Source organism: Rhinopithecus roxellana, chromosome 3 (genome assembly GCF_007565055.1).
Source record: "Rhinopithecus roxellana isolate Shanxi Qingling chromosome 3, ASM756505v1, whole genome shotgun sequence".
In the NCBI taxonomy this organism is placed as follows: Eukaryota; Metazoa; Chordata; class Mammalia; order Primates; family Cercopithecidae; genus Rhinopithecus; species Rhinopithecus roxellana.
Genome location: NC_044551.1, coordinates 111,940,553 through 111,964,694, shown reverse-complemented (window position 1 = coordinate 111,964,694; position 24,142 = coordinate 111,940,553). Strand labels below are relative to the sequence as shown.

General features: G+C 39.0%; 1 protein-coding gene across 2 annotated transcripts in view; it reads left to right on the top strand.

Moving 5' to 3' along the window:
* The window catches only part of KCNN2 (potassium calcium-activated channel subfamily N member 2), a 443,065-nt gene that overhangs the window by 282,115 nt on the left and 136,808 nt on the right, over window positions 1-24,142 (top strand). Inside the window, exons 5-7 of one of the 2 annotated variants that reach the window (XM_030928035.1) lie at window positions 14,810-15,014; window positions 15,846-17,137; window positions 17,766-17,861. In XM_030928035.1, coding sequence (XP_030783895.1) covers window positions 14,993-15,014; window positions 15,846-17,137; window positions 17,766-17,861 — 1,410 coding nt within the window. In that variant the 5' untranslated portion in view covers window positions 14,810-14,992. Of the gene's footprint in view, window positions 1-14,809; window positions 15,015-15,439; window positions 17,138-17,765; window positions 17,862-24,142 lie in introns of those variants that run through there. The other variant, XM_030928036.1, reaches the window with a different exon arrangement.

The following is a 24,142-nucleotide window of genomic DNA, read 5'->3' as shown; positions in this document are numbered from 1 at the left end:
AATAACAGAATGGCAATGGAGTAGGGACCTTCCTGAATTCAGATTTCTCTGAGTGTACCTGTTTGCATAACTCTGACACTTAGAATCATTGCACTATTTCACAAACCCCAAAAGACAAGTGAATGCTAATTAAAATCAACCAAGATGTAGGTGAAATAAAAATAAAATACAAATAGCAGCGAATGAAGCTAGCTGTATTACAGATAAGAACAACACTGAAGGAGCTGGGGGCAGAAAGAACCTACCTACCTAACTTTGAAAAACATTAATTATGACGTGTGTTAGTCTGTTCTTGCATTGTTATAAAGAAATAACTGAGACTGCATAGTTTCTAAAGAAAAGAGGTTTAATGGGCTCATAGTTCTGCAGGCTATACAAGCATGGAGGTAGCATCTGCTTGGCTTCTGGTGAGGCCTCAGGGAGCTTTTATTTTTTATTTTTCTTGAGATGGAGTTTCGCTCTGTCACCCAGGTGGGACTGCAGTGGTGCGATCTCAGCTCTCTGCAACCTCCACCTCTCGCATTCAAGTGTTTCTCCTGCCTCAGCATCCTGAGTAGTAGCTGAGACTACAGGCATGTGCCACCGCACCTGGCTAATTTTTGTATTTTTTTTAGTAGAGACAGGGTTTCACCATGTTGGCCAGGCTTGTCTCCAATTCCTGACCTCAAGTGATACCCTACCACAGCCTCCCAAAGTGTTGGGATTACAGGAATGAGCCACTGTACTCAGCCCTCGGGGAGCTTTTAATCAGAAGGTAAAGACAGAGCAGGCACATCACATGGCCAAAGCAGGAGTTGGGGACAGGGTGCATAAACTTAAATAAACACAGATCTCTTTAACACTCACTCACTATTGTGAGGACAGAACCAAGCCATGCAATGACAACACCAAGCCATGAGAAATTTGCCCTCATGATGCAAACACCTCCCACCAGGCCCCACCTCCAACACTGGGGATTACATCTCAGTATAAGATTTCGCAGGGACATAGATCCAGACTCTGTCAACATGTACTATAAGGTTAAGGACAAACAGAACTGGACACAAACATCATTTGCTAGTGAGTAAATTTGTTTTCTGTCTGGGAATGTACTAACTATTCTGTAACTAAGATTGAGCAAATAAATAAATATATTGTGAGTAATGAGGGCCAGATTTTTCATTGTTAAAGAGCAACAAGGAAAAGAAAAAAGCAAAACTGAACTCTGTGGTATTACATTAGAATTGGGTGTATGAATATGAATTTACTTCTAAATATATATACACATAGATAGGCATAGATATTAAATATAGCTGTGTGTGTATGGGTTCATATACATGACTATATTTGTATCTCTGATAGCTGAAAGGGCCTGTAAAAATGACATGGCAGTAACAATGAGTACACCTTTGTACGCATATCTTGGTTTTTAAATTCATTCTCCAAAAAAAAAAAAAAAAAGAAACTAGACACACCTGGAAAAATATTTGACTCCAGGGCTGGGACAGAAAAAATACTAAGTTAAGCCTCGAACATCTTGTGATGCCAGAGAGTGATGAACTGCTCAAAAAATAATGGGGCCATGCCAAAAGGACACAGGGGCCAACCTGAAGGAGCTCTTAATGACCAAGGCTGGAATCATTTGAGAAAAAAATAATGATAATGGATTATCACTCATAGAATAAAACACCCATTACCTTTACATTGTTATAATAATATTTCATTGAATAAATAAGTACATTAGGAAGTAGGGACATGTCTTTCTTTAAATATAATTTAGCTAATCAACACAGAAGATACTATTAAAGGAGGACATAACCATTAGGTAAACACCACAGTTATAATTGTTACAGAAAATAATCATTGATTGGTGCTAAAATTACTGGGTGAAATTATGATGAGTAATGGTATGTTTGCATAATCGCAAAGAATCTAATAAGATATTTATTAACTATGGAGGGAGAAACAGTAACTTTACAGTGGAGAAATCTGGAAGACACCATCATCACCAAGTGATCAAAGTTAACATCACCAGTATTAAGAAAACCCTAGAATGGTACTCATCAATTGCATCAGATTCTACCACTTATGGGGAAAGCCCACTTACTAGGCTGTCTGCTTTATGTGTTCTCCAAAGTCCAGATCTTGGGATAATCAAAATACTGAAATCTAGACAAGGAAATATGAGTTCTTCATCATGGAACTATGTTTAATAACCTAGACAAAACTTTCATTAATCTTATTTCAATGGTTTGGTATACTTCACGTAATTTATCTTTGGGAACAAAGTGTTTTGTTTTCTATGTCTTTTTCCATTGTCTATGTGACCACTAAAAACAGTGTTTTTTTTTAATTCTTAATAAAATATGTATAAATAAAAACATTACCTTTACCTTGGCTAAAAACACAAACCAAAAGAAAAACCCCATGAGCAAATTAGTTCTTCATAATAATGGGAAATAGTCAGGGATCATATGTACTGCTTCAAAGCTATCCTCACCTCTAAGTGACCCTAGATAACCATCTATGAGACAGTGTTGAATTATTGGCTCAGCTTTCCCAAGAGAGTGGGAAGCCTCCCACTCCCTTAGCTTCTCTTTTGAAGTGAGCACTCAAGTAAGTCTGATCCTAGTATTACAACCACCTGTTAATATCAAGTGAGACCCTTGCTAACTACAGAGTGCCTGCCCATGTATGTCTTCTTGACCGCTGAGTCCTTTCAGATGTGTGCTTCAAACAAGCCAAACCACATGCAGCAGGCTGGGTATTGAGTGCACTTTTGCTGCTGACTCTCAAAACTGAGAACATATATTTTCTAAATTACCACCGACAACCTCTACAAAAGGCTCGGTCTCACGATGCTGTATGTATATGTCTGAGATACCAAAGGGTGTTAGGAGAGCTAAGAGGTTACAAAGAAAATTAATTAATGGCCACAAGTAGCCAGTACCAGTCATCTTCAGAGAATGCTTTACTCCCACTTTTTTCTCACTGTTAGGATCATTTCATGACAGTGATTCTTAACTGTAGAATTCAGTACAAACTATACTTGATCCTCTACTTACATATCATTAAGAGAAATCTAAATTCCACAATTAAAATGCCACAGCTTATTCATATACTAAAATTCTTATTAGGACATTCATTGAACCGTGATACTATTTGGATTTACAAACTCTCTGGATAGAGACTGACAAGAAAAAATCTTGAATCCTCAATTATCTTAAAATACATAGATGATAGTCACTTACGCCACCTCGAAAAACTTTTTCTTGTTCTTCCTAATCTTATAGATCAAAGGTTGACTAACCAATGTTCATTTTAAATTGATACTTTCATTTTAGCATTCAGTTTTATTTGGGCATTGCTTGCATCAGTTTTTAACAATTTTCTTAAGATATAATTTATATACACCATACAATCTACCTATTTAAAGTGTATAAATCAATAGTTTTTAGTATGTTCCCAGAGTTACATAACCATCACCACACTCCAATTTATTTATTTATTTATTTTTTTTTTTGAGACGGAGTCTCTCTCTGTCGCCCAGGCTGGAGTGCAGTGGCCGGATTTCAGCTCACTGCAAGTTCTGCCTCCCGGGTTCTCGCCATTCTCCTGCCTCAGCCTCCCGAGTAGCTGGGACTACGGGCGCCGCCACCTCACCCGGCTAGTTTTTTGTATTTTTTTTTTTTTTTTTTTTTTAGTAGAGACGGGGTTTCACAGACCACACTCCAATTTTAAAATATTTTTGTTCACACCAGGAAGAAATACTGTACCTATTATTACTTACTCCAATTTGCTGTTTTCCTTCACCCCCAGCCCAAGACAACCAATTTTGTAACTTTTTGTCTTAGCTTTGCCTGTTCTGGACATTTCCTATATATGGAATCATGTAACGTGTGTTTTGTGACTGGCTTTCCTTTATGTGTTTTCAAGGTTCATCCGTGTTGTATCATGTATCAAGACTTCATTGATTTTTACTGATGAATAATATTCCATTTTAAGGGTATACAGGTTGAGTATCCCTAATCTGAAAATACAACATTTAGAATGTGCCACAATTTGAAACTTTTTGAGCACCAACATGACACCATAAGGAAAATTCCACGCCTGATACCTTTGTTTTCTGATGGTTCAGTGTACACAAACTTTGTTCCATGCACAAAATTACTTATTGTATAAAATTACCTTCAGGCTGTGTGTATAAGGTGTATATGAAACCAAAATGAATTATGTGTTTAGACTTGGGTCTCATCCCCAAGATCTCTCATTATGTATATGAAAATATTCCAAAATTCAAAAAAATAAAAAATCAGAAACATTTCTGATCCCAAGCATTCTGGATAAAGGATACTCAACCTGTACCACATTTTATTTACATACTTATCAGTTGATGGATTTTGAATTGTTTCTACTTTTTGATTATTATGGATTATGCTGCAGGGAACATTCATGTAAAAGTTTTTGTATGGATGTACATTTTCATTTCTCTTGAGTACTTACCTAGAAGTAAAATGCTGAGTAAAATGGTATGTTTACATTTCATATTTTGAGGAGTTGCTAAACCGTTTTCCAAAGCACCTGTCCCATTTTATATTCCCACTAGCAGTGTATGAACATTCAAATTTCATCACATCCTTGACAACACTTGTTATTGTCTGTCTTTTTAAATGTAGGCATCCTAGTGGGCGTGAAGTATCTAATTGTGGTTTCAATTTGCATTTCTTTAGTGGCCAATGATGTTGTACCTATGCTTTTCATGTGCCCATTGACCATTTTTATGTCTTCTTTGGAGAAATGTCTATTCAGAGATTTTGCCTTTGGCTTATTTATTCTTTAAAAGTAATTTTAAAATTATTTTTATTTGTGTTTGACACAGAATTGTACGTATTTATAGGGTACAGTGTGATGTTTCGATGCATGTATACACTATATTATGATCACATCAGAATAATTACCATATCCATCACTTTAACATTTATTATTTCTTTGTGGTAGTAACATTCAAAATCTTTTAGTTATCTTGAAATACATATTACATACTTATTAGTTTTGTAATTGAGTTATAAGAGTTCTTTATATACTATGGATATAAGTCCTTTTTCACATCTGCCATTTGCAAATACTTTCTCCCATTCTGTAGGTGGTCTTTTCACTTTCCTGATGGTATCCTTTGAAGCACAAGTTTTTATTTTGATTAAGCCCAATTTGTCTATATTTTTCTATTGTAGCTTATGCTTTTAGTGTTATATCTAAAATACCATTGCTGAGGTCACAGGTTCACAGTGATTCACTCAAATGCTTTAAGAGTTTTACAGTTTATTCCTTACGTTTAAGCCTTTGATCTATTTTGAGTTAATTTTTTTGCATGGTGTAAGGAAAGCTTCCAGGTTCATGTATTTGTATGTGAATATTCAGTTTTCCTGGCACTTTTTGTGGAAAAGATTGTTCTATCCCCCAGTAAATTATCTAGGCACCCTTATTAAAGGTCAATCAGTCATAAACGTAAAGGTTTATTTCTGAACTCTCAATTCTGTTTCATTGGTCCTACATATCTATATTATGCCATTACCATACTATCTTGATTACTATCCCTTTGTAGTAACTTTCAACTCAACAAGTGTGCATCCTCCAACTTTATTCTATTTAAAGATTGTTTTGTCTATTCTTGGCTACTTGCATTTCTATATGAATGTTAGGGTCAGTTTGCCAATTTCTCCCAAACCCTATCGGCTAGGATTTTGATAGGGATTTGATTGTATCTGTGGGTCAATTTAGAGACTATTGGCATTTTAACGATGTTAAGTATTTTGTCTTGGGAACATAGATTGCATCTGCATTAATTTGTGCATTCTTTATTTAATTTTTTTTTTTTTTTTTTAGTTTCAGAGTATCAGTTTTGTACTTTTATTGTTACGTTTCTAATTACTGTATTATTTTTGATAACTTTACAAATGCAATCATTTTTACATTTCATTTTTAGATTGTTCATTACTGGTGTATAGAAATACAGTTGGTTTGTATTGATGTTGACTTTATATCTAGAAACCTGCTGACCCTGTTTATTAGTTCTAAGAGCATTTTAGTGAATTCCTTTTGATTTTCTAGATCCACAGTCATGTCCTGTATAAAGAGATAGTTCAGTGACTGCTTATCTCTCTGAATACCTTTTGTTTCTTTTCCTTACCTAACTGTACGGACTAGAATTTCTAATACAATGTTTAACAAAAGTGGGAAGAACAGATACTGTTCTCTCATTTCGATCTTAAGGGAAAAGCCATTTAGTTTCTCACCAGTAAGTATGATATTAGTAGTAGATTTTTTCATGGATGTCTTCTATCAGGCTAAGGAAGTCCTATTCAACCTCTTCCTGGTATTCCTAATTTGCTGAGTGTGCTTATCACGAAAGAGTTTTGGATTTTGTCAAATACTTTTTCTGTGTCCATTGAGATGATTATATGGTTATTTTGCTTTATTGTATTGATAGCTTGTATTACACCAATTGATTTTATGACACTAAACTATGTGTTGTTATGATAATTCCAACTTGGTCATGGTATATAATAACGTTTTATGTTGCTATATATGGATTGGTTGTATTTTGTTGAAAATTTTTGCATCTATATACATAAATGTAGTTTTCTTGTGATGTCTTTCATTTTGATATTAGGTTAATACTGGCCTTTTAAAATGGGTTGGGAAGTGTTTTTCCTCCTCTATATTTTGGGAAATGTTTGTGAAAAATTACTATTAATTATGTGTTAAGTATACTATAGATTCACCAGTGAAGCCAACAGGGCCTGGCCATGTCTTCATAGAAAGTTAAAAAATTTCTAATACAATTACTTTACTTTGTACAGGCCTATTCAAATTTTCTACTTAATCATGGGTCAGTTTTGGTATTTTCTGGGAATTTTCTCATTTTATTTAAGTCATCAATTTGTTGGCATATACTTGTTTACCTCATTCTCTTATAATCCTTTTCATTTCTGTAAGGTCAGTAGTGATGCCCTCCATTTATTTCCAGATTTTAGTAATATGCTCTTCTCTGTCTTTCTCTTTCTTTTACTTTTTTTTCCTGGTCAGTCTACTAAAGGTTCATCAATTTTATTGATCTTTTCAAAAACTAATTTTTATTTTCAATGATATGTTCTGTTTTTTTATTGTCGTTATTAACTTCTAGTCTTTATGATTCTTTCTGCCTTGTTCTCTTCTTTTTTCAGTTTCTTAAATATCTATAGTAAGGATTTATAGATTAGTCTTATAGTAAGGATTTATTATATTTCACAGTTTATATGTTGCACAGTTTATAAAGCACTTTTAATACTTCATTTCAGGATAATTAATGCAGAGCCCCCTCCTGACCCTACTTGCCTCCATTTGCCCTGGGACAGTCCCTTTCTCTAAAGTAATATGTTAGCTTATTGATTTGAAATATTTTATCTTTTTCCAATTTACATATTTCTGGCTAAGAATTTCCCTTTATGCATGGCTTTAGGTGCATCTTGTAGGTTTTTGCATGTTGTGATTTTGTTTTCATTTATCTTTAAATATTTTCTAATTCCCATTGTGATTTCTTCTTTGATTCTTATTTAGGAGTGTGCTGTTTAATATTTACATATTTCTGAATTTCCCAAGATTTTGAAAAATTTGTATAAATATATGAGGTACAAGTGCAATTTTGTTACATGCATAGATTGCATAATGGTCAAGTCAGTCTATTTTGGAGAATGTTCCTTGTGTATGTGAGAAAAATGTGTGTTCTGCTGTTGCTGAGGAGAGTGTTCTGTAAATGTCTGTGAGGTACAGTTGGTTTATACTGCTGTTAACATTTTCTGTATTCTTGTTAATCTTCTGCATGGCTGTTCTAACCATTTTAAAAGTAGAGTATTAAAGTCTCTAACTATTATTATTGAATTGACTGTGCTTTCAATTCTGTCAGTTTGCTTAATGTATCTTGGGATTCTGTTTTTATGCACATATGTATTTAAAACTGTTGTATTTTACTGATGGACTGGCATTTTGTCCTTATAAAATTGTCTTCTTTGTCTCCAGTTAATTTTTTTTTCTTAAAGTCCATTTTGGCTGATACTAATGTAGCCACTCCAGTATTTATATGGTTGTTGTTTGCATGGTATAACAGACAATAGATATGTATTTATAGAACTTGTTATACTAACCTATTTACCTTTTCTGGTCTTCTTCATTTCTTCCTGTGAATTCAAATTACCATCTGGTGTCATTTCTGTACTTCAATATGTCTTTCTCCTACCTCAATCCTTTGTGCTGTTATTGTCAAATATGTTAAATTTCTATATTATAGACCAAACAGTATAATTATATATTCATTATTTTAAGGTATTTCATTTAATCAGTTAGGAGAAATTCAAAAATATGAAATTATATTGTTTTTTGTAGTTACCCACATAATTACCACTGGCACTCTTTTTCTGTGTGTGTATAGATTCAAATTACTATCCGATGTTATCTGCTTTCAGCCTGAAAGTTTTCTTTAGCATTTCTGGAAAGGCAAGTCTGTTAGCATTACATCCTCTCAGTTTTTATTTCTCTGGAAAAATATGTATGTTGTCTTCATGTTTGTTAATGTTATTAAATATTTTCTTAATTGACAGATTTTTTTTTTCTTTCAGTGCTTTGAGTATACCATCCCACTGCCTTCTGGTCACTATCGTTTAATGAAGAGAAGTCAGTGGTAGATCTTACTGGGGTTCTCTTGTACTTGGCATGTTATTTTTCATTACCTATTCCAAAATTTTCCCTTTTTGACTATGATGTTTCTGGGTACGGATTGCTTTATGCTTATCCTAAAGTTTGTTGAATTTCTTGGAGGTGTAGATGAATGTTTTTTTTATCAAATTTGGAAAGTTTTCAGCTATTATTTCTTTGAATATTTTTTCTGTCTTTTTTCTCTTTTTCCTTTTGGTCTTCCATTTCATGTCTCTTGGTGCATTTAGAGGTGTCTCACATTTCTCTGAGGTGCTGGGGGTTTTCTTATTATTATGCTTTCTTTTCTTGTTCTTCAGATTGCATAATCTTCATCAGTGTATTTTTCAGTTCATTGATTCTTTTTCTGCTGGCTCAAATCTATCATGGAATTTTTCATATGGTTATTCTACTTTTCAACTCCAAAATTTCAATTAGATTCTTTTAAATAATTTCTGTTTATTTATCAACATACTCTGTTTGATGAGTCATTCCCATCATACCTCCCTTTAACCATTCTTTATAGTTCAGAGTTGGGTATGGAGGCTGGTTTAATTAGATATACTAGAAAATTGTTTGAAAAGTTGGAGCAGAGGATGACCTTCTTCCCTCTGAATGATTTGGGTATGGATATGAGGCCTAAAACTGCTACAGCTCTTTTTGCTACCATGAGATAAGTTAACCTGAGGATTAAGCCAATATATATGAAGGAGGAGAATAATAAAATATCTAAGGAAACTGAAACACTGGTTGAAACACTGATGATGTCTTAACCTCTGAATCAGATAGCATTGAAGTTTTACCTAATAATACTTTCAGTTATATGAGCTAGGAAATACTCCTTGTTAAGATAATTTAACTTGTGAAAGTATCCAGTAGTTTCAACTAATTAAACAGGTTTTAGGAAGGACTCATCCTAAGTAGTGAGAGAAACACATTGTATTAAATAGTAAGTTTTGTCATTAAATTGTCTAGCACATATCTGTTGTGCTTTTCCCCTGATATTTTACTTAATGCATATTGTTTTGTGTGACCTAATTGTTGTACATTAATAATTAAAACAGTAGAACAAAAGTGTTAATGGATTTACAGCCATAAGACAAAAGAGCAGTAATCTGGAATTAGACTCATTTTTAAGACAACCCTGGCTTAGAAAATAAATATGAATATGCAAACCTTGATAATGTATTTATCAAGTTATCTGGAGTGTTTGGTTGCTGGTGACATTGTTATGTTTAATTTAACTTAGCAAATTGTGGTTCTTTCCCTTTGTATGAGTAGGCACCAACTCCTGGCACTAAAACAATTATTGGGGGACTGGGATTTTTACAAATATTCCCAGAAAGAGAGAGAATAATATAAAGTTAGATGAAGAGTAGTAGATTTTTTGAGCCTCTTTGGCAAGAGGTAGATAAGAATAAGGCAAATATAGGAATAGGGAGTTCATGAGTAACACACGGAAAGAGAATTTACAGGGCTGTGATCAGGAAATGAAAAAAATGAGTCAATATATCTCGTGCCCTAACCCTGTATGGAAGAAGAAAATAATTATGAAAATATACACTGGATTTCAAAGGGAAAATAAACTTTCAGTTTTTAGCCTCCCTATGTTTTAGCACTGAGCAACCAGAGAACTTTTGAGATTACCAAGTGTAAGCTTTGACCTCAATATTCAGGGCTAGTTTTAATATCTTTGGTTCCACTTTTGCTAACTCTTTAAGCCAGCTGTGGGACACACTGGTTTTTCTCTGCTTGTGGCGTGCAGCCTGACTTCCTTTCTCTGGTTCTCTCCCTCTTTGGCATAAAAGGAGAAGCAATGAGAGGACCAGTCTGCCAGAGTAGGAGCCAAGGAACCAAGCTGGATGCCTGCAAGACTGCAGACAAGTTCCTCTGAGCTACGGGGTGAAGAATTTGAGCCTGCTCCTTCTCCCTTATTATTTGAAACAAGAAATGGCAATTGCCAGTGTCAATATTACCAAAAATTAAGAATCTACAGGCTGACAGCAAAGTAGATAGAAGAGTGTGTCTGAATACATCAGTGTCTCTATTTTTTAAACACATTTTAATTAGGTACCTTGGACCTGCAGGCATACAGCACAGCTATTTCATCTACATTTGGATTCTATCTTCACAAATGATTCTGTTGATCAAGTGAAGTCAACAAGAGGACAATAGTTAAGAATCACAGAAACCAAAAAGCCAGTGAAGAGATATCTGTGAGGCCCTTCCCAGGCAGTTTCTAGTAATGAGAGGCTACTATCTTCTTTGGCTGTGAAGAAGAGCTAGCAGCGTGTAAAACAGACTCACAGAAAAATTCAGAAGGTTGTGTTTGAAGTCTGGCCTCTCTTTGCTACTCACTAGCTGTATCACCTTGGGTAGGGCAGGCACTGCATTTCAGATATTATCTTTACTTGTAAAATGGAGATGATGATAAAACCTTTTCCTGCCTTCCATGTGGTTTGTTGTGAGATGCAAATAAAATAAACACATGAGAAACTACTTTATAAAGTAGAATGTGCTGTCTGCTAAGTTTTATGACTTTCTAGATGCGAGCGCTGTGTTTCTAGCTGCCAAAGGATATTTGTTCATGAAATCCACAGATTATTTTAATAAGACTTAGCCTACACAATGATTTCTACCTGTTCACCCATTTAATTAACACAAGTTAAGTTCTAGCAAACTCAGTATGAGTTTTACCTTTGTCTTTTTTGCTGGCATTGAGGAGACTTTTATAGATATGCTAACTATCTAAGGAACTGTAGGAGACAAGGGTGAGAATAGGAAAAACTGAAAATTTAGGAAGTGAATGGGTAGACCCTAACACAATAATTAGCCCCTAAAAAAACAGAGGTATTGCTAAAAATTTGTAAGACCCTCACCAATATGCTCATTCATATCTTGATACTTTATAATCATAATGCAGAAGTATGAAGAACCACATTCAATAATTATGATGTTTATGTTTTCTTCAAATTAGATTTCTTATGAAGTGGGGCCATGTGTGATTTAAAAATAATAGTGTTTTTAGGGCCTTTTAATTGTTATGTTTCCAGAAACATGGAATTGTTATTGTGCTAAGGAAATAACTGATACTATCCTGATTCCCCACTTGCATTTATTGCTAAGGACAGTGAGTTCAGAGTGGCAGTGTCTCGTCACAACCTCTGTGTTTGGCAGCACCAAATATTGTAGTTGACTTACCCAGGCAAAGAAAAAAATAATTATCAGAAAAACACTTACTTTGTAGGTCAAAATTTTCCTTCAGACCACACAATGTGGGAAACAGAGGCCAGGGACCCCTAGTCTGATTGCCTTTGGAAATATACCAAAAACACCCAAAGTCAAGAGAACCCTGATTTTTAAGGTGCATCAGAAAGACATAGCATAGACAGTCCTATAAAGAAGATAATTATAAACAATGGCCTAATATAAATTTGAGTAAAATAAGGGATTGGAGTGCAAACAACATGAAGTTTTTTCCCAAGCTCCTGTGGTCTGAGAAAAGACATTCTTCTAAGAAAATGTGTGTGTTTGCGGGATGGGTGTTTGTGTGTGTGTTCACAAGCTTGAAATTCAACAAATATGGGAAAGCAATTGTAGGCCATAAGAAAAAAATAGGAAATTTTTATTAAAAAGGGATGCTGGAAATATATTTAATTGATTAGATTTGAAATACATTTTGTGGATGAGTATGACCTCTGGTGTTAATCTAGGGAAATTCTCTCACTTATATGCCTTAATAGAACAAAAAGAAGCAAATTTAATTTTCTGAAAGCTTATCACTGGAAGTCATGGCCCTTGATCTGCGTCTTTTTTTACCCCCAATATTTCTTCATTTACTTCCTCTCTTCTCTATAGTCGCAAGTATAAATAAATATCTGCTATGTGCAAAGGACTATCCATGTGGAAGAATATTGCCTTTGTTGCTTCATTTAACTTTACATGTTACATGTATCTCTACAATCCTGTATAGGAAAAAAAAAGAAAAAATTATGTCATACACATTTTAAATGTCTACATATAAACATAAAATTTGTTGACTTTATTAAAAGAGGAATGATGAAAACAAGAACTTCTTAAATGTGCCTGTTATAACCTAATAGTGTAAAATGTCTTAAACAATGAAGTTATGATTCAGACTAAAAATGAAACACAAAATTATCTTGTGTTTTTCATCATAGTAATACAGGTTTATCACACTCTCAATATACAGATAGTTATTAGCAAGATGGCTTTTCGAGTGTGTGTAATCAGTTGATTTCTTAACAGAAAGCCGATAAATGTCTAGTTGATTTACTGTCTGTCCAATCACAGTGAGTTTTACATTATTAAATTATTTTATGAGCTTTTTCAAAAAAGTGGCTAGCCGGAAGTACTATTAGTCTGAGTTTTGGTGTTCCGACAGTCCCTCATGTTGTGGATCAAATTTCCACTTTCTTCTGAATTTCGTGCATTCTGTCCTCCTGTGTACCCCCTTGGAGAGAAGTGAGAACTCCATGCAGCATTGCCATAAATCTCAGTAGGCAATTTCTGAGATGATTATTTCTACATGATTTCTACATGATTAATGACACTGCAACTAATCCCATACTAGAGCATAGAGATATACATGGCAAAAGATATATTTTTGCCTATTATTTTGTTTTTAGAGCCTCTGTTGAAGCCCTGAATTTGCTATTTGACAAAGTCAGTTTGACACAAGGGATGCAGCCATTATTTTTCTTATGACAGTTCAGAAACTGTAGAACCTTATATCTAATTTAATGCTGGCAATAACTATTGTGGTATTTCGGAGGTGGAGGCTATGTAATCTTTTATCTAAATTTATGAATGGCTAATAAAAATATTTATTAATTTACCATAATGTTCCTTTGAAGTATTTAGATTTCTAAGGATGAATCAAACATTTTCACTCAATCGCTACCCATAGCAACTGGAAAGCTATATAATTTGTTGAAAAGGGTCCTAATACATGTTTGATGGATTTTCTGCATGAGTTGAATTTCTTTTTCAGACCAGGTTAGTAACTTTTCATAGGGAAACTTCTATTTTAATTCAAATTACTTCTCAGAATTGTTTTTAATAGTCACGCTTTCCACACAATTCATGCAGTATCTACTCAGCTGCCCCGATGACTCAATTAGCTTCGTGATCCTAAACAAGTTTTATTGAATTGCCATTTTGAAGATACAGAACAAAAATAACAATAGATGATAAAAACAAAATGCTGTCTGATTGTTAGCCACTAAATTATATTCTTGACGAAGACCATTGAGAAATTCAAGTCCGGACAGTATTCATTATCTCAAGTCCAGGGCGATGGGACTAACAGCAGCTCTGCGCCCCCCACCCCTTTTTTTCTGCTGAATGTTTATTTGCACGTATAAAAAATTAAAATTGTTTAACATGTGTCCAAAGAATATCATAAAATGCATTATTCACTCCGTGACACTGAAAGCACACGCACGCACACTCTTACAAGCAGAGACCAGGTAAGCAACTTTAGGGCAGCTGCCGAGTAGAATATCAAGACATTGGATCCAGCTGAGAATTCCAATTAACTAATGACCTAATGAGAGTGATCCGCTTTCACTCTAATTTCTAGGTCTAATTCGTTGTAATAGTCTCTGTCATAAAAATCAGGCTTTAAAATAATTTAAAATGGAAACAAATATTCAACGGGCCAGTTTCTTTCATCTTCTTTAGGGGGAGACGGGAATTTGAATTCACAAAGAAATGCCAATGTAAAGACTTAAGATGGAGCAGAAACAAAGAACCTTCAAAAGGATCACCATGGTGTTGCTGCATCTCCTAGAAGAACACAGCGCAGGGAGTTTGTGAGACACCAAGTGCAATTTGTGTCAGTTTATTAGAGAGTAAATAAATAATGATACTGAACTCCAACAAAACTCCAGCACTGTCCGTGGGCAGCGATTATTCAGCCCAAGCTATCATTCTTAATAATTTCTCTGCCAGGCTGCAACTACCGGGGTGAATCAGCCTGTGCCAGGCCTCTCTCCCACCCGCCGCTGCAGTTAGGACTTGGCAAAGATGCCCGATGTTTGCGTTATTTGTGACCGGTCTTTGCTTTGTGTCTGCGCTGCAGGTGAGGAGGAGGAAGAGGAGCAGAAGAGGAGCTGGAGGCCGGCGGTGACTGAGCAGCCCCCACCCTTTGAGCGAGCCGCCTGCCTCTCCACCGCCTGGGAAGCCCTCGGACCTCCGGATTCGGGCTGCCGGAGGGCCTGAGCGCCAGAGCCCAGCACCCGGCGGCCGGGGGCGCCAGCCCCTCATGTTCCGGAGAAGGCGCAAATGTGAGCTGGCAGTAGCGGGGAAAGCCCTCCGCCCCCGCCAGGGGGACCCGGGAAGCCCTGCCGGCTCTGCGGGCGGACTGCGGGGATCCCCTCCTCCGGCCCCGCCCCCACCCTCCCCGGCCCCGGTGCCGAGGCTGTTAACCCTCCCCGCGCCGCAGCGCACTCGGGCTAGAGCGCCGCGCACCCAATCCACACTCCAGAGCCGGCCGGCGGGGAAAGATCCGGGCGCGGGGTCGGCTATGATCCCGCAGCGGCCGAGGCAGGGCTCAGGCCCCGGGATTCTCCCCACACGCTACTGCACTGGCGTAGCCGGCCGCCAAACTTTTTCTCCCCAAAGCCAGTGCCCCCGCAGTTACTTGGCGGGCAGCCGGCAGCCCACTCTCGGCGGGATGATCTGGGAGAAGCGGGCGTGGGACGCGGGGGCTGCTGTTTTGCAGCCCTACGAGGCATGCAGGCGGAGAAGTGGTCAGGGTTCCACACCGTCCCTGCGCCTGCCCCCTGGCCAGGGTGGCCCGACGTGCTGCAGTGGCTGGCGCAGGTGATCCGGGCAGCGCATCCGGCACTAGTCAGGGGGGCAGCGGCACGGGAGGGAGGGGCGCCTTTCTCTTTTCTCCTCCTCCTGCAGCCCAGCTGCACTGCGTGGGGGCTCTCCATCTCCAGCAGGGCTGAGGGGCGCACGCAATCAGCAGGTGGAATCCCTGCCCTGGAGCGCCCTGGCTCTGGACTGCACCCCCTAGGGTTTCTGTCCTGCAGATTCCCCTCCCCATCTTTCTCTGCCACACACGCTTCCCTAAGCCGCGCGCGCCGCAAACTCAGTCTCGGTCCCCGCAGGTGATGTCATGCCCATTGTTTTGGTGCGCCCAGCCAATCGGACTCGCCGCCTGGATTCTACCGGAGCCGGCATGGGCCCTTCCTCGCACCAGCAGCAGGAGTCCCCGCTCCCGACCATAACGCATTGCGCAGGGTGCACCACCGCTTGGTCTCCCTGCAGCTTTAACAGCCCTGACATGGAAACCCCATTGCAGTTCCAGCGCGGCTTCTTCCCAGAGCAGCCGCCGCCGCCGCCGCGCTCCTCACACCTGCATTGCCAGCAGCAGCAACAGAGCCAGGACAAGCCGTGCCCGCCCTTCGCGCCCCTCCCGCACCCTCACCACCACCCGCACCTCGCGCACCAGCAGCCGGCCAGCGGCGGCAGCAGCCCATGCCTCCGGTGCAACAGCTGCTCCTCCTCCGGTGCCCCGGCGGCGGGGGCGGGGGATAACCTGTCCCTGCTGCTCCGCACCGCCTCTCCCGGCGGCGCCTTCCGGACCCGCACCTCTTCGCCGCTGTCGGGCTCGTCGTGCTGCTGCTGCTGCTGCTCGTCGCGCCGGGGCAGCCAGCTCAATGTGAGCGAGCTGACGCCGTCCAGCCATGCCAGTGCGCTCCGGCAGCAGTACGCGCAGCAGCCCGCGTCCGCCTCCCAGTACCACCAGTGCCACAGCCTGCAGCCTGCCGCCAGCCCCACGGGCAGCCTTGGCAGCCTGGGCTCCGGGCCCCCGCTCTCGCACCACCACCACCACCCGCACCCGGCGCACCACCAGCACCACCAGCCCCAGGCGCGCCGCGAGAGCAACCCCTTCACCGAAATAGCCATGAGCAGCTGCAGGTACAACGGGGGCGTCATGCGGCCGCTCAGCAACTTGAGCGCGTCCCGCCGGAACCTGCACGAGATGGACTCAGAGGCGCAGCCCCTGCAGCCCCCCGCGTCTGTCGGAGGAGGTGGCGGCGCGTCCTCCCCGTCTGCAGCCGCTGCCGCCGCCGCCGCCGCCGCCGCTTCGTCTTCAGCCCCTGAGATCGTGGTGTCTAAGCCCGAGCACAACAACTCCAACAACCTGGCGCTCTATGGAACCGGCGGCGGAGGCAGCACCGGAGGAGGCGGCGGCGGTGGCGGGAGCGGGCACGGCAGCAGCAGTGGCACCAAGTCCAGCAAAAAGAAAAACCAGAACATCGGCTACAAGCTGGGCCACCGGCGCGCCCTGTTCGAAAAGCGCAAGCGGCTCAGCGACTACGCGCTCATTTTCGGCATGTTCGGCATCGTGGTCATGGTCATCGAGACCGAGCTGTCGTGGGGCGCCTACGACAAGGTACAGGCTTGAACCCTTGCCCACGCTACTGGAGTCGGGCACTGGGTGGTTGGGATGGGCACTGGCGGGGATCCTTTGCCTGCGGGTCCCAGCCTCCCCAGAACTATCAAGGGAGCCCGCCAGGACAGCGGGCGCGTCTAGGACGCACATCCCTAGTCAGCTAAATAACTCGGAGATGAACCCTTTCCGCGTGCAGCCAAAGTTCTCGAGGCAGTTAAGAGTGGCCAGCGCATTCGCGCACCTTTAGTAAGTGGTTCTGGGAGTCGGTGGAAACCATCTGTATTCATCCCCTGGTGAATTATGTTTAGGAGGCCCTTTCAACCCGCTCTCTTGAACTCAGGAGTAAGTTCCTCTCTGGTTTTGCTAGCCTGGAGCAGCAACGCTTCGTTTCTCTATGGCGTGGACCCGGCAGCCCAGCCACGCGTCTTTCCAGGTCTACTCTCATCTCTTCTGGTTTTGAGGCTGAATGATCTGACAGATCACAGAGCCAAGACAGGTGCACCCCTCTCCCCTTATCTTCCTTCTGTGAGTTCAGGTCCACCTATGGGGGACTGACTGACTCTGGGGGCCTGGAAGGGGGTTAAAAGTGCTTCTTTCTTAAAAGTGCTTCTGTCTGACTGTGTTGCAGGCGTCGCTGTATTCCTTAGCTCTGAAATGCCTTATCAGTCTCTCCACGATCATCCTGCTCGGTCTGATCATCGTGTACCACGCCAGGGAAATACAGGTAACTTAGGTCCTGCTGTTTATGAATGACCCAAAGCCCCTGCAGTCAGCCTAGAGAAACGCGAGGCAGCAGAGGCTTTTTCCAAGCCGTCATGTCCTTGCTTGAGGTTACAGAAGACACATGCTGTGTTGTTATGTTAGCACCTGACCTGTTCTTTCAGGAAGTGGAAAACAACACAAGGCAGGGTAGCATATAAGCTTGCAGCATTTTCTGAGATGTATTTGTTGGACTCTTAAGATTTTTTCTCAGTAGGTGGATCCTTTTCTCCAGATCAGTTACATTTTGTTCCTTAAGGCCAGTTATGCTCTAGTTTTAATCTAGAATGAACTTGTGTTCTTGTCTGAGACACCTCTTCCTAGTGGGTGCGTCATTATGGGAGATTGTACCTATATAATCTTCTATAATTTAGCATAGAGAAGAAAATTGAGTGATGAGTTGCTGGCTAATTTATGTAAATGAGATATGGGAAAAGATCAAACCATTTCCTAAATCCCCCACCATTAAAAAAAAAAAAACTGTTGTAAGTTTAGAATGCAAATTATGTATATCCAATCATTAAGTATTTTTTAAAATGTAATTTAAGAGTTAAGGCCACTGTCCTTGTGAGTTTTTTTTTTTTTCCTAAATTTTATTTTGTTTAAATGCAGCCAGGAGCTCTGTATTTGGCTGTTAGTATCCATATCAGAATGCTCTATCAAACTTATGGGTCATTTTGTCAGTCGTTAGCCTACAAAGGAATATTAAGCCTTTTAAATTAAATTAAGTATTAGAGTTTTCGAAAATTAGATTGGGATTTTTTTCAGCTTAGAATTTGCACTGTGTGGGAGGCGCAGTGGCTCAGGCCTGTGGTCCTGGTGCGTGAGAATTTGCACTATGTGTTTTCTGATTTCTTTTTTTCTTTTTTGAGCAGTTGTTAGACATTTGGTGGTACTATGAGACCCTTAATTTAGGCCATCTTCCTTTAGACTGCCTCAGTTTTAAGCTGCCTTTCAATTTAAAACCTTATATAGGATTTGCCATTGAAGTCATTTAGTATTAATTTAAATTAAATTAATTTTAAATTAGTAACTAGCAAACACAAAGTAAATATGGGAGAAATCATTTTTAATGATTGCCCAGACAAAATAATGCTGTACATCACTCCAAGTGCGGAGAGAGAAATTACTTCACCTTGCCTTTATATTTGTAAAACTTTGAAAAATGTGTTTTTGAATGGATGAGGATGGAGAATGATAATTAGAAAGAGTGAGACTACTCGGAAATAAATAACAAAACTGCACTGACAAAATGAGATGAACACTTTTAAATTTTTAAAAGTTTTAACAGTTTACATAGATTCATCTTCAATACTAGTGATGGTGGGCTTTTGAGATTCTTTTGAACATTTTAAAGAAATACTAAAATATAACTTAAACATTAGAAATTTGTCTTTTGATTTTGACTTGAAGAGTAGACAATTAGAGCTGGAAAGAACAAAATAGGTTTAATGGTCCTTTGACTCAGTTTACAGATAAGAAATCTGAAATCAGCAGAGGTAGCTTGCCGGGCCACACAGCTAGACAGTGCACAGTGAGAACCAGCCCTGTCCTAGCTTCCAGGCCATAATGCTTCCCTCTGCAATCTGCTGCTACATGCCAAAAACCCTGAAACATGGATATTTCTTTTTCTGCAGTTTCCCTCTAAATCCAAAAGTTTGGTATATAAATTCACTTAAACTTAAAAGATTATTCCAAAATGTTCTTACATATTTTTAAAAATCAAGTTAACTTGAAAAATGTTTTGCTTAGTGATTCTGAAATGAGAGACCTTGCTGGGTTTTATTAAATATCACCTATGTGTTATTGCCTGTTCTTTCTGAAAATCACACAGCTAAACAAACATTCATGGGGGAGGACATTTGCTGGTATTAACATCAAGAACAAAGTGTCTTGAAAACACTGACTCTTTAAGAATCACTGGGAGATTTTTTGAAGTAATTCATAGGAGTCTAAGAAGAGCTACCAAATATTAACTATTTATTAAAAATTTGATATTAGAACGCTTAAAATTTACACAAGTTAATAAAAACATCATATTTTTATAGATTAATGCTTGAAAGCATTCCACTCATTGGCTAATTTTGAGGACGATTTCAGTTATGCATGTGCACATGTATTTTGATTAGGGTATGTATTGCATGAGTGAGAAAAATGACATGGAATGACCCTCCACGGCAAATATGCACAGTGAACTTCCTTACTGTTGGGCAACATAAACGTTATAGAATGTTATATGTTTTAAAAGTGGGTTTATTTTATATGATATGTGGCTTCTGTTAAACCCACTACACTTAAGATAATTTCAAAAGAGATGCTTGGATCATATCATTTAATTATTTTGGATGTAGGTTTTTTACTCGGTGTATTATGTAGAGGGATTTCTCCTTTCAGCTGAAACTCCAAATTCTTACATGAGATACTTTTATTTAAAAAATAAAATGAAATGGAGAAGGGTCAAATAAATGTGAAGACCCTGAAATAGAAGTCAAGAACCAGAAAAAAGTAAAGATGTTCTAATTCGTCCAGAGAAGAGCGTCAGCAGGGGCTGTCAAATACCTTACTGTGAAACGCAGTGAAACCAACTGCCCAGGCTTATGTGTATGCGTGGAAAATGATGAATTACGCCCCCCTCCTTTTTTATTTACTGATGTCACTGCTGTACGTGTATTTTTTTTCATAAAAAGTTTTAAGCTAATGAGCACTTCCCAACTCATGCTAAATAATTCCAAATATATCAATTAACTTTGAGTTAAGAAACTAAATGCAAGGTTATGCTGCCATTCATAGCGTGTCCTTGGATGCAGCATATAATCTAAGAGAACAATTTTGCTTTTTCTTTCTAGCATGTCAGTATGATAATCAGATAGTTAAAGCCAGCCAGTGTAGATTTCTGGTGCATGATACGATTTCTCACTGCATTCAGGAAAAGTAAGTGTTATAACTGACTTTCTGGCTCCATGTCCTCTGGAATTGCTTAATGAAGCAAGAGCAGACCCTGACATTTTCATGGAGAACCTTGGAAAGCAAGTCTGTGTGACCTTTTATAAAATGTTTATACACACTCTGGCAAAATAAGATGGTTCAGGTGAGTCATGGACGGAAGTGCTTGAATTAAAACAGTATGGGGGGGCTTTGTAAGATACCAGCTCAGTAAATTTCAGCTTTGGTGTTATTTTTCAGTACCACAGACAGCTCAGTGCACCAGGCAACAATTTTGTTCATTTTACTAATTACTTTTATACCTCACTACCAAAAATGAAATCACATTTTTGGTCGTAATACTTATAAAATATCAGATTTAGTAGTAGTAGTTTTTAGCTAAGGAGATATTAGACTTTTTCAGGTGATAATGCACTTGTTTTCTGTATCTATTAGTAAAGCTAAAAAATATATGAATGAACACATAAAGCAATTTTAATAGATGCCTATGTATCATGACCTTCTGACAAAAGAAAACATAGTAGGGATTATTTTTATACAGTTTGGAAAGGTCCCTTGATATTAAGTAAGTAGCCTCCCTACCTCAAGTCTCAAGGTCAAATTATAGGTAAAACAGAAACATGCTTTTCAGTGACTTTTTTTTTTCTTTTTTTTTTGCCCCACCCCGCAGCGAGGTTGGAGATAAGTCTCTGACAGAATAAGTACAAAATAAAGTTCAACTATTCTTTAAGATCTTCAACATCAGAAGTTTTCAGTGTAGCTTCCATGTCATCTTTTCAGCTTAGTATACTATTATTTTTCTTATAGAGGTAATTTTAGATGAAAGAGTTGTTTAGTATTTTGAGGTAGGCAAGCATAAGATTCTAAACAGGGACAGAAAACCCATTGGACTAGTGCCTGATCTGTCTGGTTTTCATGGGTCTTGGAAGAATGGCAGATGATATACTTTGAATTGGAAAACATTTTCATTTGTTTGTTTTTGTAATATACAGCTGACTTTTGAACAACATAGGTGAACTGTGTGGATCCACTTATGCACAGATTTTTTTTCAGTAAATATAGTGGGCCCTCCATATCCGTGGGTTCTGTATCAGCAAAAGTACAGTATTCACTGGCTGTAAAACCCTCATACAGAGGGTTGACTTTTCATTTATGTGGGTTGCAAAGTGCTGAAAGACTTCAGTATACCTGGATTTTGGTGTCTGTGGGGTTCCTGGAACTAATCCCCTGTGGTTACCAAGGGACAACTGTAATTATATAATAAATAGCATTAGGGAAAGCAGTTATTTGTTATGTTTTATGATGGAATAATGCTTTTCATCATCTTTCAAGTTAGCTTTTCAGAGATGGACTCTATAGCTCTATAATCGGAAGAACAGAAATGAAAATTTCTCTTCATTCATGCACCAAGGCCACAAAAAAGAGGAAAGAGTGAGTGAGGGTGGGGGCCTCACCTGGACTGGTTGGGGAGGGGTGGTCCCTGTCTACTAGTAGGCTCTGTGGTTTGCTATATGAAGGCTCAAGTCTGAAGAAGAAGGAAAGAATGTTCTCTTTTCTACTTCTACAGAGAGCAAACAGGTGTTTGCAGACCATGCAGGAAATACTGCATATAGTTACTATTTTTATTAATGAAATAACCAATACACAAAAGTAATTGAAACAGTACAGCAGAGTTTAGAATAAAAAGTGAAAGTCATATTCTCTCAGTCATGTTTCTCAGAGGTAACCACTTTTAAGTTATATATATATATATGCCTTCAGAACTTCAATACAGAATATTTAGGTGTACACCCATGCCTTGCTTATATTCTGTAGTGCATCTTGGAGGTTTATCCTCAGCAGCAGTAGGGACCTATTTCTTTTTTTTTTTAGCAGGTACATAAGATCCTATTCTATGGATGTACTGTGGTTTACTATCTGAGAGCTGATAGGCAATTTGGAGTTTTCTAAGTTTTTGCTGTTACAAGTAGTATTACAATGAACATCCTTATATATTTAATCTATTTAGAGTATGTACATATGGTAAATTTTCAGCAGTGAGACTGCTGAATCAAAGGGAGTTTGCATTTTAAATGGAAAGGTATTGCCCACTAGTCCTCTAGAAAGGCCGTCAGAGTTTATGTCTCTGCTTTCTCACACGTTATTCCTCCACAGCATTGTCAACACTGGATGCTATAAAAAGATGTATTAAAGAAATCTAAAAAGTTTACCATTTTCTTGCAAAACATTTTTTGGTGACAAATTGTTTAAGGACAAAGATCAAGGTCTCAGGCTTCTTTGCGTCTATTTTGTAGTATGTAGCAGTGCGTTATCTAATCTGCCGGCAAATGGAGTTATCAGAAGCAAATGTTTGCCAAAGTTTTATTATTTCAGTTTTTAAAATTTGCATCCTGGCTAACATGGTGAAACCCCATCTCCACTAAAAATACCAAAAACATCAGCCAGGCATGGTGGTGGCGGGCACCTGTAGTCCCAGCTACTCAGGAGGCTGAGGCAGAGAATGGCCTGAACCCGGGAGGCGGAACTTGTAGTGAGCCCAGATCGCACCACTGCACTCCAGCCTGGGTGACAGAGCAAGACTCTGTCTCAAAATAAATAAATAGAATAAAATAAAATAAGATTTGGAGGAGGTTGTTGAAGATGAAGGAAGCTAAAGAAGTAGAATAAATTATCTTGAACTAGTCTTAAGTTTTCTGCTATGGTGGTTTCATGTACCTATGAGGTAGATAAAAATTATAGCAACAGGTTGAAGGTAAGACTCCAAAAGATAGTGAGGTAGAAAACTTGCCTGAATTCCTTTGTTGAGTGGTTTTCAGCTCAGTGACTAATGTCTATATTGCCAGCAACTTCTACATCAGAAGTAATGAGATGCTCAGTCCCTTTGACTTTGTGTATACACTGTAGTAACGAAATCACTCAGGACTAATTTTCTCTGCCTGCCTGTGTAAAGATCTCTGCATTATTAATGGGTGTAACACTAAATAAAGCGATCCTGGTGTGTTTACAGAGCAGCATCACAAATGAATGAAGAGTGGAACTTTAGGTTTACCACAAATGGGTTTTCTAGAGCATCCAACCTGTTTCTGGGCCATGTTTTGTACAGTTCAGAGATAAAGGCACTGTGGACTGTCATCATCCCAAACCACACTTGGCAGGGAGCACCATGGCAGCCTGCACTGATTTAACTTCAGAGAAGTTATATTCGGTTAGGATAGGAAGTGGTTTTGTGGGGTTGTTTTAGAGAGAGTTTCTACTCATTAAGAAATAATGTAATATTTGCTACTTTGGGAATGTATTTTCAAC